The 13,100-nt window shown below is 53.0% G+C and overlaps 2 protein-coding genes and 1 non-coding gene across 4 annotated transcripts; 1 reads left to right on the top strand and 2 right to left on the bottom strand.

Moving 5' to 3' along the window:
- Window positions 1-2,147: 2,147 nt before the first annotated feature.
- SMDT1 (single-pass membrane protein with aspartate rich tail 1) lies at window positions 2,148-5,984 on the bottom strand. The gene is made up of 3 exons (XM_004063553.3): window positions 5,557-5,984; window positions 3,440-3,580; window positions 2,148-2,382 (listed from the first exon to the last, which is right to left on the bottom strand). Exons 1-2 carry the CDS (start codon window positions 5,740-5,742, stop codon window positions 3,443-3,445), a joined length of 324 nt encoding a protein of 107 aa, XP_004063601.1. The 5' UTR covers window positions 5,743-5,984; the 3' UTR covers window positions 2,148-2,382; window positions 3,440-3,442.
- Window positions 5,985-6,072: 88 nt separating this feature from the next.
- PHETA2 (PH domain containing endocytic trafficking adaptor 2) lies at window positions 6,073-11,493 on the bottom strand. 2 transcript variants are annotated; one of them, XM_004063551.5, is made up of 3 exons: window positions 11,153-11,493; window positions 9,863-9,944; window positions 6,073-8,233 (listed from the first exon to the last, which is right to left on the bottom strand). In XM_004063551.5, exon 3 carries the CDS (start codon window positions 8,217-8,219, stop codon window positions 7,440-7,442), a length of 780 nt encoding a protein of 259 aa, XP_004063599.2. In that variant the 5' UTR covers window positions 8,220-8,233; window positions 9,863-9,944; window positions 11,153-11,493; the 3' UTR covers window positions 6,073-7,439. The 2 variants fall into 2 exon arrangements, with proteins under 2 accessions (XP_004063599.2, XP_055230743.1); XM_055374768.2 differs by lacking the exon at window positions 9,863-9,944 and having other exon boundaries at window positions 11,153-11,259.
- LOC115932019 (small nucleolar RNA U13) lies at window positions 9,354-9,457 on the top strand. Its single transcript, XR_004068406.1, has one exon. It is a non-coding gene; the product is annotated as a small nucleolar RNA U13 (small nucleolar RNA).
- Window positions 11,494-13,100: the final 1,607 nt, after the last annotated feature.

Here is a 13,100-nt window from a genome sequence, read left to right as displayed (position 1 = left end):
CAATCCAAATGATGGAGAAGGGGTTTGGAATCTATAGGTATGATCACTGAGGACTCCCCTACTTTTTTTTTTTTAATAGAGATGGGGTCTCTCCATTGCCCAGGCTGGTCTTTTTTTCTTTGCTTTTTTTTGGGATGGAGTCTCGCTGTTGTTGCCCAGGCTAGAGTGCACTGGTGTGATCTTGGCTCACTGCACCTTCCACCTCCCGGTTCAAGTGATTCTCCCTGCCTCAGCCTCCCAAGTAGCTGGGATTACAGGCATGGACCACCACATCCAGCTAGTTTTATATTTTTAGAAAAGACGGAGTTTCACCATGTTGTCCAGGCTGGTCTCAAACTCTTGATCTCAAGTAATCCACCCGCCTTGGCCTCCCAAAGTGCTGGCGTGAGCCACCGCGCCCAGGCCAGTCTTGAACTCCTGGGCTCAAGTGATCCTCCTGCCTCAGCCTCCCAAAGTGTTGGGACTACAGGCATCAACCATTGTGCATGGCCCCAAACCTTATGGCACCAAGGATCCCTTTATAATCTTTTCACTTAAGGAACCTGAGGGAAAAACTCAAGGTGTTTTTGTGTTCTCTCACTCAATAACAATAAACACATAAGACTTCTGTGATCAAACGTTATGAGGGTTTCTCCCCACACTGAGCAAGCAGTCAGTTCAGCAGACACCAGCTGGCTGTCCTCCAATTCTCTTCGAACACTATCTACCTGGAGATAGCAACAGATTCCACAGGTTTGGGGCTCAGTCCCACAAGACTGCTCCCACCCCCGTTAGACAACATTCGCAAGTCCAAGCCTCCAGAACTTCTGAGCTTCAGGTTCCCATGACCCCTTCTTTTTTTTTCTTTTTTTTTTTTTTTTTTTTTGAGATGGAGTCTCGCTCTGTCGCCCAGGCTGGAGTGCAGTGGTGCCATCTCGGCTCACTGCAAGCTCTGCCTTCCGGGTTCACACCATTCTCCTGCCTCAGCCTCCCGAGTAGCTGGGACTACAGGTGCCCGCCACCACGCCCGGCTAATTTTTTGTATTTTTTAGTAGAGACAGGGTTTCACTGTATTAGCCGGGATGGTCTCGCTCTCCTGACCTCATGATCTGCCCGCCTTGGCCTCCCAAAGTGCTGGGATTACAGGTGTGAGCCACCGCACCCGGCTGACCCCTTCTTTTTAATTTGCTGGAGCAGCTTGCAGAACTCAGGGGAACACTTAGGTCCGTTTACTAGTTTATTATAAAGGATATCACAAAAGATACAGCTGAAGAGGTGAGGTATACAGCATAGGGTGAGGTATAGAATAAGGGGCGTGGAGCTTCCAAGTTCTCTCCAGGCGTGCCACTTTGCAAAGCCAAGTGTTCTGTTCTCCGAAAGCTCTCTAAACCTGTCTTCTTGGGCCTTTTATGGAGACCTCATTGGATAGAGATGATTGAAGCATGGACAACGGTGGAGAAATGGGATTGGACAAAAGAGGCATAATCTAATACAGATGGAGTGGGGAAGTCCAACAAGGCCTGTCCACATTTCTTCCTCCCACGTATGGGGCAGAATCCCTTCTGAAATAGGGGTCTCATGACCTAAAATCAGACAAGGTAGGTCAGAGGATTCTTTTTATGGCCAACTCGAAGACGGGCAAAGGAAGATTATACTTTTAGCTTCTATGGCCTGCCTTGGGGAGAAAAAGCAGCAGGTGAAAGGAGGTCAGGAGAAGATCTGAGAAAGAGACTGCTGTTTTCTGAGGCCCGAAGTGCCCAACATTATAACAAAAGCCTAAAACAAGGGTTTTGGGAGTTATAAGCCAGGAAATAGATGAAAACCTATCTATATCCTCATATCACAGAACCCAAGTTTTGAATCATTCTAGTTATATTTAAGTAGTACGCTAACAAGCAGAGCTGTCATGACTGGCACTGAACACAGAATGGCACGAGGCTTTAGTTAGCCCCTGTAGCTTTCTTAAGGGAAAATGCACAGTTTCTGTTGGGCTTTTGTAAACAATGAAAATAGTTCCCAGGGCCCCCAGAATAGTTCACCAGGCTCCACTGCAGCCTGGATAGCCTGGGCCTATGTTTCTCCCATAAATAAAGGACAGCAGAGACAACTGCACCAACTAGAACCTAGGGATACTGAGAAACTGCAGCCATCACTCAGTCACGCACGGCTGATATTTATTATGTTTATTCATAATTTGATTGCTTGTTTGTGCAGTGCGTAGTGGACAGCACATCTCAGGGAGCCTCCCAGAGCCTGGGGTGGAATACGGTCATGGACCATACAGGAAGCTTCACCAGACTGGGAGGCTGAGGGCCTTCCCCGAGCCTTTCTGCTGATAGGGAAGGCAGAGAAGCTGAGAGCATCACCATTTCTTCAGTTAGTGCTTTCTCCTTTCTGTAATTCCTGTAAGAAAGGAAAGCAGCAGTGAACTGGGCAACAGCGTAGTCTTCCATCCGCAGACTGAAAGAATTCCACAAAGTGCTTCTATCAAACATGGCAGGAGAAAGGCAGCTTTGAGCACGTTTGGTTGTTCATGCGCACGTTAACTGGGCATTCACCACAGGCCAGGCACTGGGGGCCGCAATGTATAAAAAACGTCCCCTGCCAGCAAGAAGCTCAGAGTCTAGTAAAATTTTGGTTTGTGTGTGTTTAGCCACATAATACCGAGTATTTGAAGAGAGGTACTGGTTGCTCAGAGGAAGGAGCCGTCAACTTTCAAATGAAAGGAGGAAGGAAGACTTCAAAGACACTGTAGAATGGGTGGAATTAAGACCCAGAGCTCTGGGAAGGAGTCTTCCATGTGGGAGGAACAATGAGCCAATGTTTGGGGGTGGGTATGAGTGTGAAAACTCAAGAAATGGTGAATACTGGGAATCGGTGTGTGGCTGGAAATATGGAAGATGAGACTGGAATAAGAGGTGTGACCAGATTATGGCAAGCCTTGAATGCCAGGCTAAGGAATCAGGAGTGTCCTCATCTCTGACAGAATGCCATGCAGCACATATTAGACCACATGAAGTCGGCTGGGCGCAGTGGTTCACGCCTGTAATCACAGCACTTTGGGAGGCCAAGGTGGGTGGATCACCTGAGGTCGGGAGTTTGAGACTAGCCTGGCTAACACGGAGAAACCCCGTCTCTGCTAAAAATACAAAATTAGCCAGGCATGGTGGCGCATGCCTGTAATCCCTGCTACCCGGTAGGCTGAGGCAGGAGAATCGCTTGAACCTGGAAGGCAGAGGTTGCAGTGAGTGGAGATCATGCCATTGCACTCCAGCCTGGGCAACAAGAGCGAAACTCCGTCTCAAAAAACAAACAAACAAACGAAAACATTAGCCACCAAGTGGGCCAATTCATTAATGCTTCTGCCCCCAGCGTCCAAATGCTGCTACCAGGCCAGACTGCATCACAGACAGATGCTCCACCCTGCTTCCTGGTCCATCTAGGGTAAAGCAAGTCTTACCTGTTAGTCATCATCATCATCATCCTCTGGAACAAAAATGTCATGTTCCTCAAGTAGAGCAGCAAAGTTCTTGCTAATGAGTGTCCCGACATAGAGAAAGGGGATCACAATGGAGAACACACGGAGAAGGCCGAAGGACATCTGCAGAGGGTCAGAGTGGCAGCTGTGAGCTCCAGAGCCCACTCTGGCAGGACCAAAGAAGACCTGGCCCTCTCACAGACATACCCTCAGACCCATCATAAGCAACTTGATTTTAAAGTCCTTGGAAAAATTCAGGGCAAGAAAAGTAATTAGAAAAGGAGAAGGCCAGGCAGGGTGGCTCACACCTTTAATCCCAGCACTTTGGGAGGCTGAGATGGGTGGACCACCTGAGGTCAGGAGCTTGAGACCAGCCTGGCCAACATGGTGAAATCCCGTCTCTACTAAAAATACAAAAAAGTGGCCCAGCATGGTGGTGCACGCCTGTAATCCCAGCTACTCGGGAGGCTGAGGCAGGATAATTGCTTGAATCCAGGAGGCAGAAGTTGCAGTGAGCCAAGATTGCACCATTCCACTCCAGCCTGGGAGACAGAGTGAGGCTCTGTCTAAAAAAAAGACAAAAGGCCGGGCGCAGTGGCTCACACCTGTAATCCCAGCACTTTGGGAGGCTGAGGCAGGCAGACCAGGAGGTCAGAAGTTCGAAACCAGCCTGGCCAACATAGTGAAACCCCATCTCTACTAAAAATACAAAAAATTAGCCGGGTGTGGTGGTACATGCCTGTAGTCCCAGCTACTCAGAAGGCTGAGGCAGAAGAATCACTTGAACCCGGGAGGCGGAGGCTGCAGTGAGCCAAGATTGTGCCACTGTACTCCAGCCTGGGTGACAGAATGAGACTCCGTCTCAAAAAAAAAAAAAGAAAAGGAGATAAGGTGACTGTTATGGCCATCAAAATGGACGAAAAGTCCACTGGAAAGAAAAGTCTAAGGCACCCTAGACATCTAAAGTTAGGACACCGCCTGCTAATTACTTTAAATCCCTACAGGCAATCGGGTGCACCAGGACTAGGAGGGCCAGACTACGGTGAGCTCTACCTGAACACGAAATACACGAAAACCGATGACAGAAAGATGTACAGTGAAGGGATATTCTACACAGTTCACTAAGTAACAGGTTCCCTGATGCCTGAGAAATTTGATTTAAAAATTTTAGAAACAGATGTATTTGAAAGTGGGCATGTATTTACACTCAAAGACTATTTAGATGGATTGGGAGAATGTCAGTAAAATCTCAGCAACATTTCTCTCGTATTCCTAGAATTAAAAAAAAATTTTTTTCAACTGTTTTGATAAGGCAGGTCTTTCCCAACATGGACCTACAGTCAATTGTGTGAGTTAGCATAAGCTAGACTAGCTTTAAGAGAATTTGTTTTTTTAACTCCCACACCACACAGCCCTGCAGTCGTAAAGCAAACTTTCGCTTGATATAAGGGACTGTTTCCGTTTTCCCTAGAAAAACTCAAGCATGTGATAGCGTTCAGTGTTGGAAAAAGACAGGACCTGGTGGGGACGGTACCAGGAAGAAACCCGGATGCTGCGGCCTCAGCGCTGGCCTTGGACATGAGCTTCACCGCTCTAGCCCGTTTCTTCATTTGAAAACCCGTGATTGTAATAATTCCCTGCACATCTATCAGGACTGTAAATCACATGAATTAAATATTAGGTGACAACTAATAAAAAGATGAGGCCCGTCCCAAGTACCCTCTATTTACAGAGTCCTTTCAAAATTCATATTTCATCCCATAAACTAGGAGACAGGCAGGGCAGAGATTACAGGACTGGTCTAAGCTAGAAGCACACGGCCTAGTCTTCTGACTCCAGAGGAGCAGAGCACCGCACCTCTCAGGACAAGCTAATGTAAAAGGCCAACTTCCTCAGCGTTTGTCCCCCATCTTCTATCTACCTACCATTTTCTACACACCTGTCAAAATTAGCAACTCATTAGCGTATTCTTGGTCCGCCTTCCAGTCTACGGTTATCGTTATGATTGGCCTTGGCTCCTATCAATCAGCGCCGCCCTCACGCACTCCCCACAATGATTGGCCTCAGCCCCTTCGCCCCGTCTCCAGGAAGACACTCACTTTCACCGGTTTGGGCAAAATGGCGCCGCTGCGGGTAACGATGACTGACCTCGACGGTACCAGGCTCCGGCCTGAGCCGCTCCATGCGGCAGCGACATCGCCATCTTTCCTCAAGCTAGGCCCGCGCCGGAGAGCCCCGGACCTGACGGGTACCAATACTAGCCAGCGAGCCGCCCCGGACGCCATGCCCCCAGCTCCGCCCCTCACCCGGGCACCCGGACCCCACCGCCCAGCCCTCGTGCCGCCCTCGGGAAGAAAGCCGCCCGAAGCCTCGCGAGAGTTTGAGGAGTACACGAGAAGCCAAGCCCTCCCACTCGCGCAGTGCCGGCGGCTCCTGGGGCGGCGGGAGGGAGGTGTTTGTCACTGGCCGGCGTGGTGGCGTCACGAGAGCGGCGGCGCCGCCCCGGCTCCCTCAGCCCGCGTCCTGCTGGGCGTGGCCGCGGTCTTGGGTCCGCCCGGCCGTCAGAACAGGCCTCAGCGGCCGGCTGTGGAAATAAACCCAGGGAGCGGAAGGAGTAATAACGAAAAAGCTTTACTGGTGTTTTAACCGTGTACAAAACACTGTAGCAATAAGAGAAAGGCCCGTGCTATCTGTGTTTAGACAAAATGCAGTGGCTGCGGGGCGTCCAGGCAGGGCTGGGGAACAGGCCGGGCGCCCGCCTTGGGCGCATCTCCGCCTCTTAGGGGTAAGAGGCTCAGAGCCTACCCCTTAGGCCTAGTTGGATGCGGGTCGGTCCTGCCCAAGGCCCCAGTGAGGGGAGCCGAGGCTAGGAAGGGGCAAGTTTTATGTGTTTGGGAGGGGGTGTCTCTTCCCGGCCTGTGCATCTTCCCCCTGGAGCGTCAGTATGGTCAGGCTCTGGTGACCCAGCCGCTTTGCCTCCCGACGTTGGGAAGAGTAGCAAGGAGAGGTCCTGGCAAGTACACCCTGGGTGACAAACAGGGCTATGAGAGTTCTCAGGTGGTTTCTCGAGCAGCTTCAGTTTACCGGAGCCCAGCCAGGAGAGAGAATTTCAGCACAGGAAACGCAATCCCGTGTCCAAGCTTCTAGAATACCCAGGACTGAGAACCAAAGCAACAGACTTTCCCCAGGGAGCCACACTGCCTCCCCACCTCTTCTTTAACCCCTCACTTGGCAGCTCCAGGAGTTGGCTGCTGAAGACAGAGTACAGGAGGGCATCTCGTTGACGTAAAAAAGCTACAAGCCCCTTCCGGGGCAAGGTCCAGCACCATCTGTTAACAGGGCAGCCAGGGAGAAAGGATGGGTCCCCAGCACTCTGAGCAGAATAAATCTCTCTTCACTGGCCGAAGACCCTCTGCCTCAAAGGGCCCTACCCAGACTGCTGAGTGAGGATCCCATCCCCAATCTTCCCACCCCTCTCAGGAAGAGCTGGGTCCCAGAAACTCCTATGACACAATAAATCCACTTTCTCTGACAGTGTCAGAGCTTCAAGCCAATACTGCAGCCTACCTCGGATTTAAGTGCACAGGAGACTCCCCAGGTTGGAAATTATGGCTCTAGAGCCCGGTGTGTAGGTCAAAGGTATGGCAAGCCTGTGACAGTCTCGGGTGACATTCCCCACTTCCTTCATTTCATTAACATCCCCTGGGAGGGGGCAGTCAGGCCAGTGCAGTCAGGAGATTGGGGTCTTGCTCTGTGGCTGCTAAGTCTCCTTCCTTCTCTGGACCTCAGGAAATAAAGAGGATGGAAGGAATGGTCCCTCAGTCCCTTCCAGACACACGGGTGGATCTGGAACCTGGAGAATGCCTAAATAGCAGGAAGGAGAGAACCCATGTCCCCTCCCAAAACGCAACCTTGGAAATGGGTAAACATTTAACTCCTGAAAAAGAACTGGCCCTGGTTTCCTGACTCAAAGGGCCCAGACTTAGGGCCTATCCTGTTCCTCACATTTTGACTGGCTCCCCTGGGCCCTCTTCTGCCAACACTGCCGCAGCTCCACGATCTCCTGGCCATACCAGTCATGCAGGGTAGAGAAGCAGGAGGTCTCAGGGGACACAGGGCTCTGCCCCCTGCCTAGGAGGAGGCTGGCAGGGCCCTGCAGCTCCCACTCAGCCAACCCCCACCCTGCAGACCTGCTGCCCGCTTCTTCAACCAAGCCCACAGGGCTGCTGTCCTTGGAGAGGCAGTGGCCATTCTCCAGGCCCGCAGCTCGGTGGTTAGGAGCCTGGGGCTTACAGCGGCTGGCAACAGACTTCCAGGATGAGCGGCGTTGCAAAGCCAGGCTCTGGCGCGCGTCCTGCAACTGGCTCTCCAACTCGCGTACCACCAGGCGCATGTAGCCAAAGCTTGCCCGGGACAGCACCTTCACCCAGGCCTCCTGGGCCGCCGGCCCTTCTGCGGCCAGCAGGTGTGGGCGCACTCCAGGGGCATCAAAGCAGATGGCAAAGGCAAACTCCTCGGGCACGGGAGCCTCAGCCAGTTCCACTGTGCAGCCTTCCAGCACCACCAGGCTCAGCGGGGCCCGGCCCTCGCGATTCTCAAAGGAGAATAGCAGGTTGCCCTTGAGGACAAACCAGCATCTTCGGCCAGTGCCACTGGGGGTCGGTGGGGTCCCTGGGCACCCCCAGGTGCGCAGGAAGCCCATGTGGTCCGCTGGGGAGTCGCTGAGTGCATAGTGGGCTACGCTTCTCTCGTTCAGCTTCATGGCTCCCACGGGAACTGTGAGGCAAGAGAGATGGCAGCAGATCAGAGAGGGAGGTGGTTCCGTGCCCTCCTGGGGAACAGCACCGGCTCCGGAGGCAACCTGGACCCCAGCCCTGGGACTCCTACTCTCTTGCTGTGTCCCTAAGGCCCCTAAAGTCTCCTGAGAAGTGGGCTTGTCTTTCCTTCCTTTTCTCTCAAAGGGATGTTGTGAGGATCATGCAAAAAAAACTGGACATTGGCGGACTTGGAGAAAAGAAGAACGAGATTGCATCAGACAGGAGGCATGGCAGGACCTGGGCACGGCTTTCTAAAATCCAAAGAAACAGGCCCCAGCTGAGCTGAAATGGGCCCCAGACCCATCGAAACCACTGTGCTTAAACTATCCCCTCATCTGGGGTCCTCTCAACTCCAACCCTGAGGCCAAGCTTCCAGGGTTTCCATGACCCTCCTGGGCCTCTACTGGCCTCTTATTTGCATATAGCAGTTGAATCTTATTGACCTACAGGCAGAAGCTGAGGCACAAAATATAACTTTAAAGAGTTTACTTGAGCGAGAGTAAGGATAACTGCCCAGAACAAACTTCTAAGTTGCCGTGGGGTGTGCTGCGTTGGGCCTTCCCTACAGGTTTTTATAGGCAGAAGGGGGCAAGGATGACAAAGTTGTTTGGCAGGAATTCTCCTTGGTTTATAGAAATAACATTGATTGGTGGGGTGCGGTGGCTCACATCTGTAATCCCAGCACTTTGGGAGGCCGAGGTGGGTGGATCACCTGAGCTCAGGAGTTGGAGACCAGCCTGGCCAACATGGTGAAACCCCGTCTCTAAATACAAAAATTAGCCAGGCACGGTGGTGGGTGCCTGTAATCCCAGCTACTCGGGAGGCTGAGGCAGGAGAATTGCTTGATCCCAGGAGGCAGAGGTTGCAGTGAGCCAAGATTGTGCCATTGCACTTCACCCTGGGTGACAAGAGAGAAACTCCATCTCAAAAAAAAAAAAAGAAATAACATTGATTAGTGATTGGCTATACATTGTTGAACTATAGGGTATGAACTATAGGGTGTCCAGTGTACAGCATTTTATGGCTACTTGGTGTCACTCTAGAGCCACATAGCAAGTGGCTTCAAGAGGTAATTCTTGATCCTGTTGTAGTTCATGAGCGTGATGATTGGGTGTTCACATGCATGTGTGAGCCATGCCACCCTCGAACCTTGTTACCATGTAGGCACATTACCGATCTGACATGAAGAAAAGAAAAGAAAAAAAAAGAAAAAGAGATAATTCTTTAGCTCAAGGGAGGAGTAAGACTTGACAGCTGTTGCGTTTCAATATGTCTGGGCCTGATTATTTAAAGGGGCTCCAATTCCTCAGATAAAACATTATTTTTCTGTCTCAATCTGCAGCCTTCAGGGCCAGATGGGGAGCTACTCTGTACACAAGAGTGTGGCACAAACCCAGGGTACAGCTGAGAAGAGCTAACCGCAGCCATTGAATGTGGGTGCCCCCAGCATCATGAACGGCACTTAGTCCAACTGTCCTTACTCATGGAAAACCAAGGCCCAGCGCAGTGAGGGGAACTTGCCCAAGGTTACATGGCCAATGAGACGCAGAGCTTCGTCTCCCAAATCCCTCACACTGTACCCACTTACCAGCAGGGCTCACTGGGGGAGGGCAGGGACCTCTTGTCTGGCCACACAGCTCAGCCCTTCGACCACCTGGTTCCCAGGGAACCTGCGAAACAATTCTCAAGCCCAGTCATCTTATCCCAAAGAATGAGAACTCCTACTCCACCTTCGAGGCTTAATGAAACCACAGCCTCCACCGGGAAGCCTTCCCTGACCCCTGAGAATCCCCTCACCCATCCACCCAGCCAGGAACCCCTGAGCAGCTTAAGGGGATGGGTCCCCTTGTCTTGACCTTTACTTTTCAGACCCCAGCTCCCTGCCTGAGTCCAGGTCAGAGCTACACGTGCCCTCATGGTTCCTAGCTTTTCCCTTCTAGCACTTCCTGGCTTTAACTGAAGTCACCTAATCTGGGAGGCCTTCCATGATCACCATATCATCTAAGGTGGCCCTGACCACCAAGGTGGCCTGACCTAAGGTCACCTGACCAGTAGACCCCCCCATTTCTGGTTTGTTTCCTTCATCCCACGACGATGTCATATGTGTTTACAGCATTGTTCCCAGCCCCAGAATGTCTAGGGTGGGGATCGGCTAAGTTCCCAGGAGAACCCCAATACCCAGCACTGTGCAGGGCTCAGAGAGGCCCTCAGGGGGGATCTGTTGAATTAACGGGGATACATCAGTGGACAAATCGAAGTCTCCCGCCCTCCTGGAGCCTACATTCCCACAGGGGGAAACACACTGTAGGCAAACAAAATAAATACTAATAAATTAATGAAAGAATAATTAGTGAAATAAGAGATAATATAAGGACCAGTAATGCTAAGGGTTATGGAGAAAAACAAGCCAGGCCCCTGGATGGGGAGAGAGGCCATTCCAGTAGGGGTGGCCCAGGAAGGGGGAAGAGATCACAGATGTTTGCCAGAGGAGTGGCCTCACTGGGGCACAGGGAGGGGGTGGGCAGCCCGTGGGGCCATGACCCCTCCCCTCCCCCGCGTCTGGGGAAGGGCGCTCCCTCCTCTCCACCAGTAGGGGGGCCAGGCCACCGCACACCCGGCCTCCCGCCCGCCCCAGCGTCTTCCTGGATTCTTTTGTTGGAGGAGAGGCGGGCTGGGGGTGCGGGACCGCCGGGCCAGTGGCCACTGCGGGGAGCCCCAACCCGGTTGTCGCCCTAAACAGAGGTCACCTCGGTCAGGGTCTCCCTGGCTGCCGCCTCGGTTTCCCCGTGCTCGCGTCGGGGCTGTTCGCCGCCACTTCCCCGCAGCCACACCTTCCCTGGGGCCACCTCCTCCCGGAGCCCGCCGGGCCCACTCTCACCTCCCGCCGCCGATCGCACCGAAGCCCAGGAGAGCGATCCCGGCTCGAGATCCCGCGCCTCCGCCTGGGCTGCAACGTGGCCGCGGGAGCCGGGAGACCCCGCCCGGGAGGCTGGAGTTAACGCCCCTCCCCGCCCAGGATTCGCCAGGCCCGGGATCTCCGAGGCCGCCTCGAGGTCTGCCAGGGCGGGAAACTGAGGCCCGAGAGGGCGGTGAACTGCCCGAGCCACAGCACTGGTCGGTGCGGGCGGCCTCGAACCCAGAGGCCCCCCTCGGACGGTCCGCGGGCCTCGGACCCAGCCCACCGTCCGGAAAACTCTGTCCATCTCTTCCTCTCTGGTCCCCCTTTCCCTGCTCGGCCCACTTCCCCGGCAGAGCCAAACCAGGGATGTCTCTGGGCACCTCCTAAGGGTGGGCTCCTACACAGCCCGCGAGGGCCAGCCAAGCTTTCTTGGCCACCCACCGGGCCACCGGGGTCGGCTGATTTCTGCCTCTGGAAATTACCCATTTCTGCTTCCCTGGCCTGAAACCCACCGGCAGCCCCCAGGCTCTGCACTAGTGGGTGGAGGAGGAGGCCTGCGGTGAAGGTCGCAGGAATGCATAACCAAACCCAAGAGACTGGAACTTCTGGAAGGCCCTGGAAGCCGGAGGTGTCCTCAAACATCTGCCCATGAACTTGGGTCCCACCTCAGAGCGTTTGCCCTTGCAGTTCCTGCAGCCTAGAATGGCCTTCCTTCCCACCCCCAACCGCAGCTCCACTCCTCAGGACGCCTCTGGACACAGATTTGAGTCTCTGCTCAGTGGTCCCCTCTGGGACCATTGTAAAGCAACCTGCTCTGCAGTCTCTGTCCCATCCCTGGGGTGTTATTTCCATCAGAGCACTCACTGCTAGAGTAAACTTTCCTATGCTCATGCTTTTATTTTCTTGTTTATTGCCTGTCTCCCCTACTAAAATTTATTCAGTTAATACTGTACACCATAATAAATGTGTTAGAAGGTAATAAGTGGCATGGAAAAACAGAGGAGGGTAAGGGAGATGGGAAATTGTGGGAGTAGGGAGGTTGCAATTGCAAATAGAGTGGTCAGGGTAGGCCTCACTGAGAAAGTAACATTGGACAAATACTTGAAGGAAATGAGGGAGCCAGCCATGCCAATTCCAGGCAGAGGGAACAGTCAGCGCAGTGGCCCTCAGGCCTGTTGTGTTTGAGGACCTGCAAGAAGGCCAGTGAGGCTGGGAGGCCTGGGGAGAGGCAGACAGTAGGAGGTGGGGGTGGAAGGGGTGGGATGGGGCTCTGTAAATCTGGGAGGGCTGTTACTCTAGACAGGGCTGTGAGGAGGGACCTGAGCGATTTCAAGGCATACTCTGGCTTCTGTGGCGAGAATCAATGTCAGTGGAGGCTGGAGACCAGTGAGGAGCCTGCTGCCACTATCCAGGCGAGATGTCACAAACGCGGCAAGAGCGGGGAGGGAGAGGCAGCCAGAATTAGAATGGCTTTTGAAGGTAGAGAACACAGGATTTGCTGAGGAGTTGGATGTGGGGAGTGAGGGAAAGAGCAGGCAGGACTGCACAGTTTTGGCTTGAGCACCTAGGAGAGTTGTCATTATCTGAGATGTGGAAAGTGGCCGGTGCTTGGTCTGGGTTATGTTTGAGACACCCAGTGGCCATCTGAGTGAAGGTGCTGTTGGGGCTCAGAAAGCGATGCCTAAAAATATGGCACTTGGGCATGCTGAGTACTTTGAACCAAAGGACACTGGAAGAGCCTCAGAAGCAAAATATCTCTCTGACCTTCTCCTGCCCCCCTTCTTTCTCCCGTTTTTCTCCTGCAAGGCAGGCCATAGAAACTAAAAATCCTCCTCCCTAAGGTGAGTTATAGCAACTACAAATATTGGCTGGGCACAGTGGCTCATGCCTGTAATCCCAGCACTTTGGGAGGCTGAGGTGGGCGGAT

Source organism: Gorilla gorilla, chromosome 23, assembly GCF_029281585.2.
Source record: "Gorilla gorilla gorilla isolate KB3781 chromosome 23, NHGRI_mGorGor1-v2.1_pri, whole genome shotgun sequence".
In the NCBI taxonomy this organism is placed as follows: Eukaryota; Metazoa; Chordata; class Mammalia; order Primates; family Hominidae; genus Gorilla; species Gorilla gorilla.
Note: the sequence above shows the minus strand (reverse complement) of the source record. Positions and strands in the feature narration are given on the sequence as shown.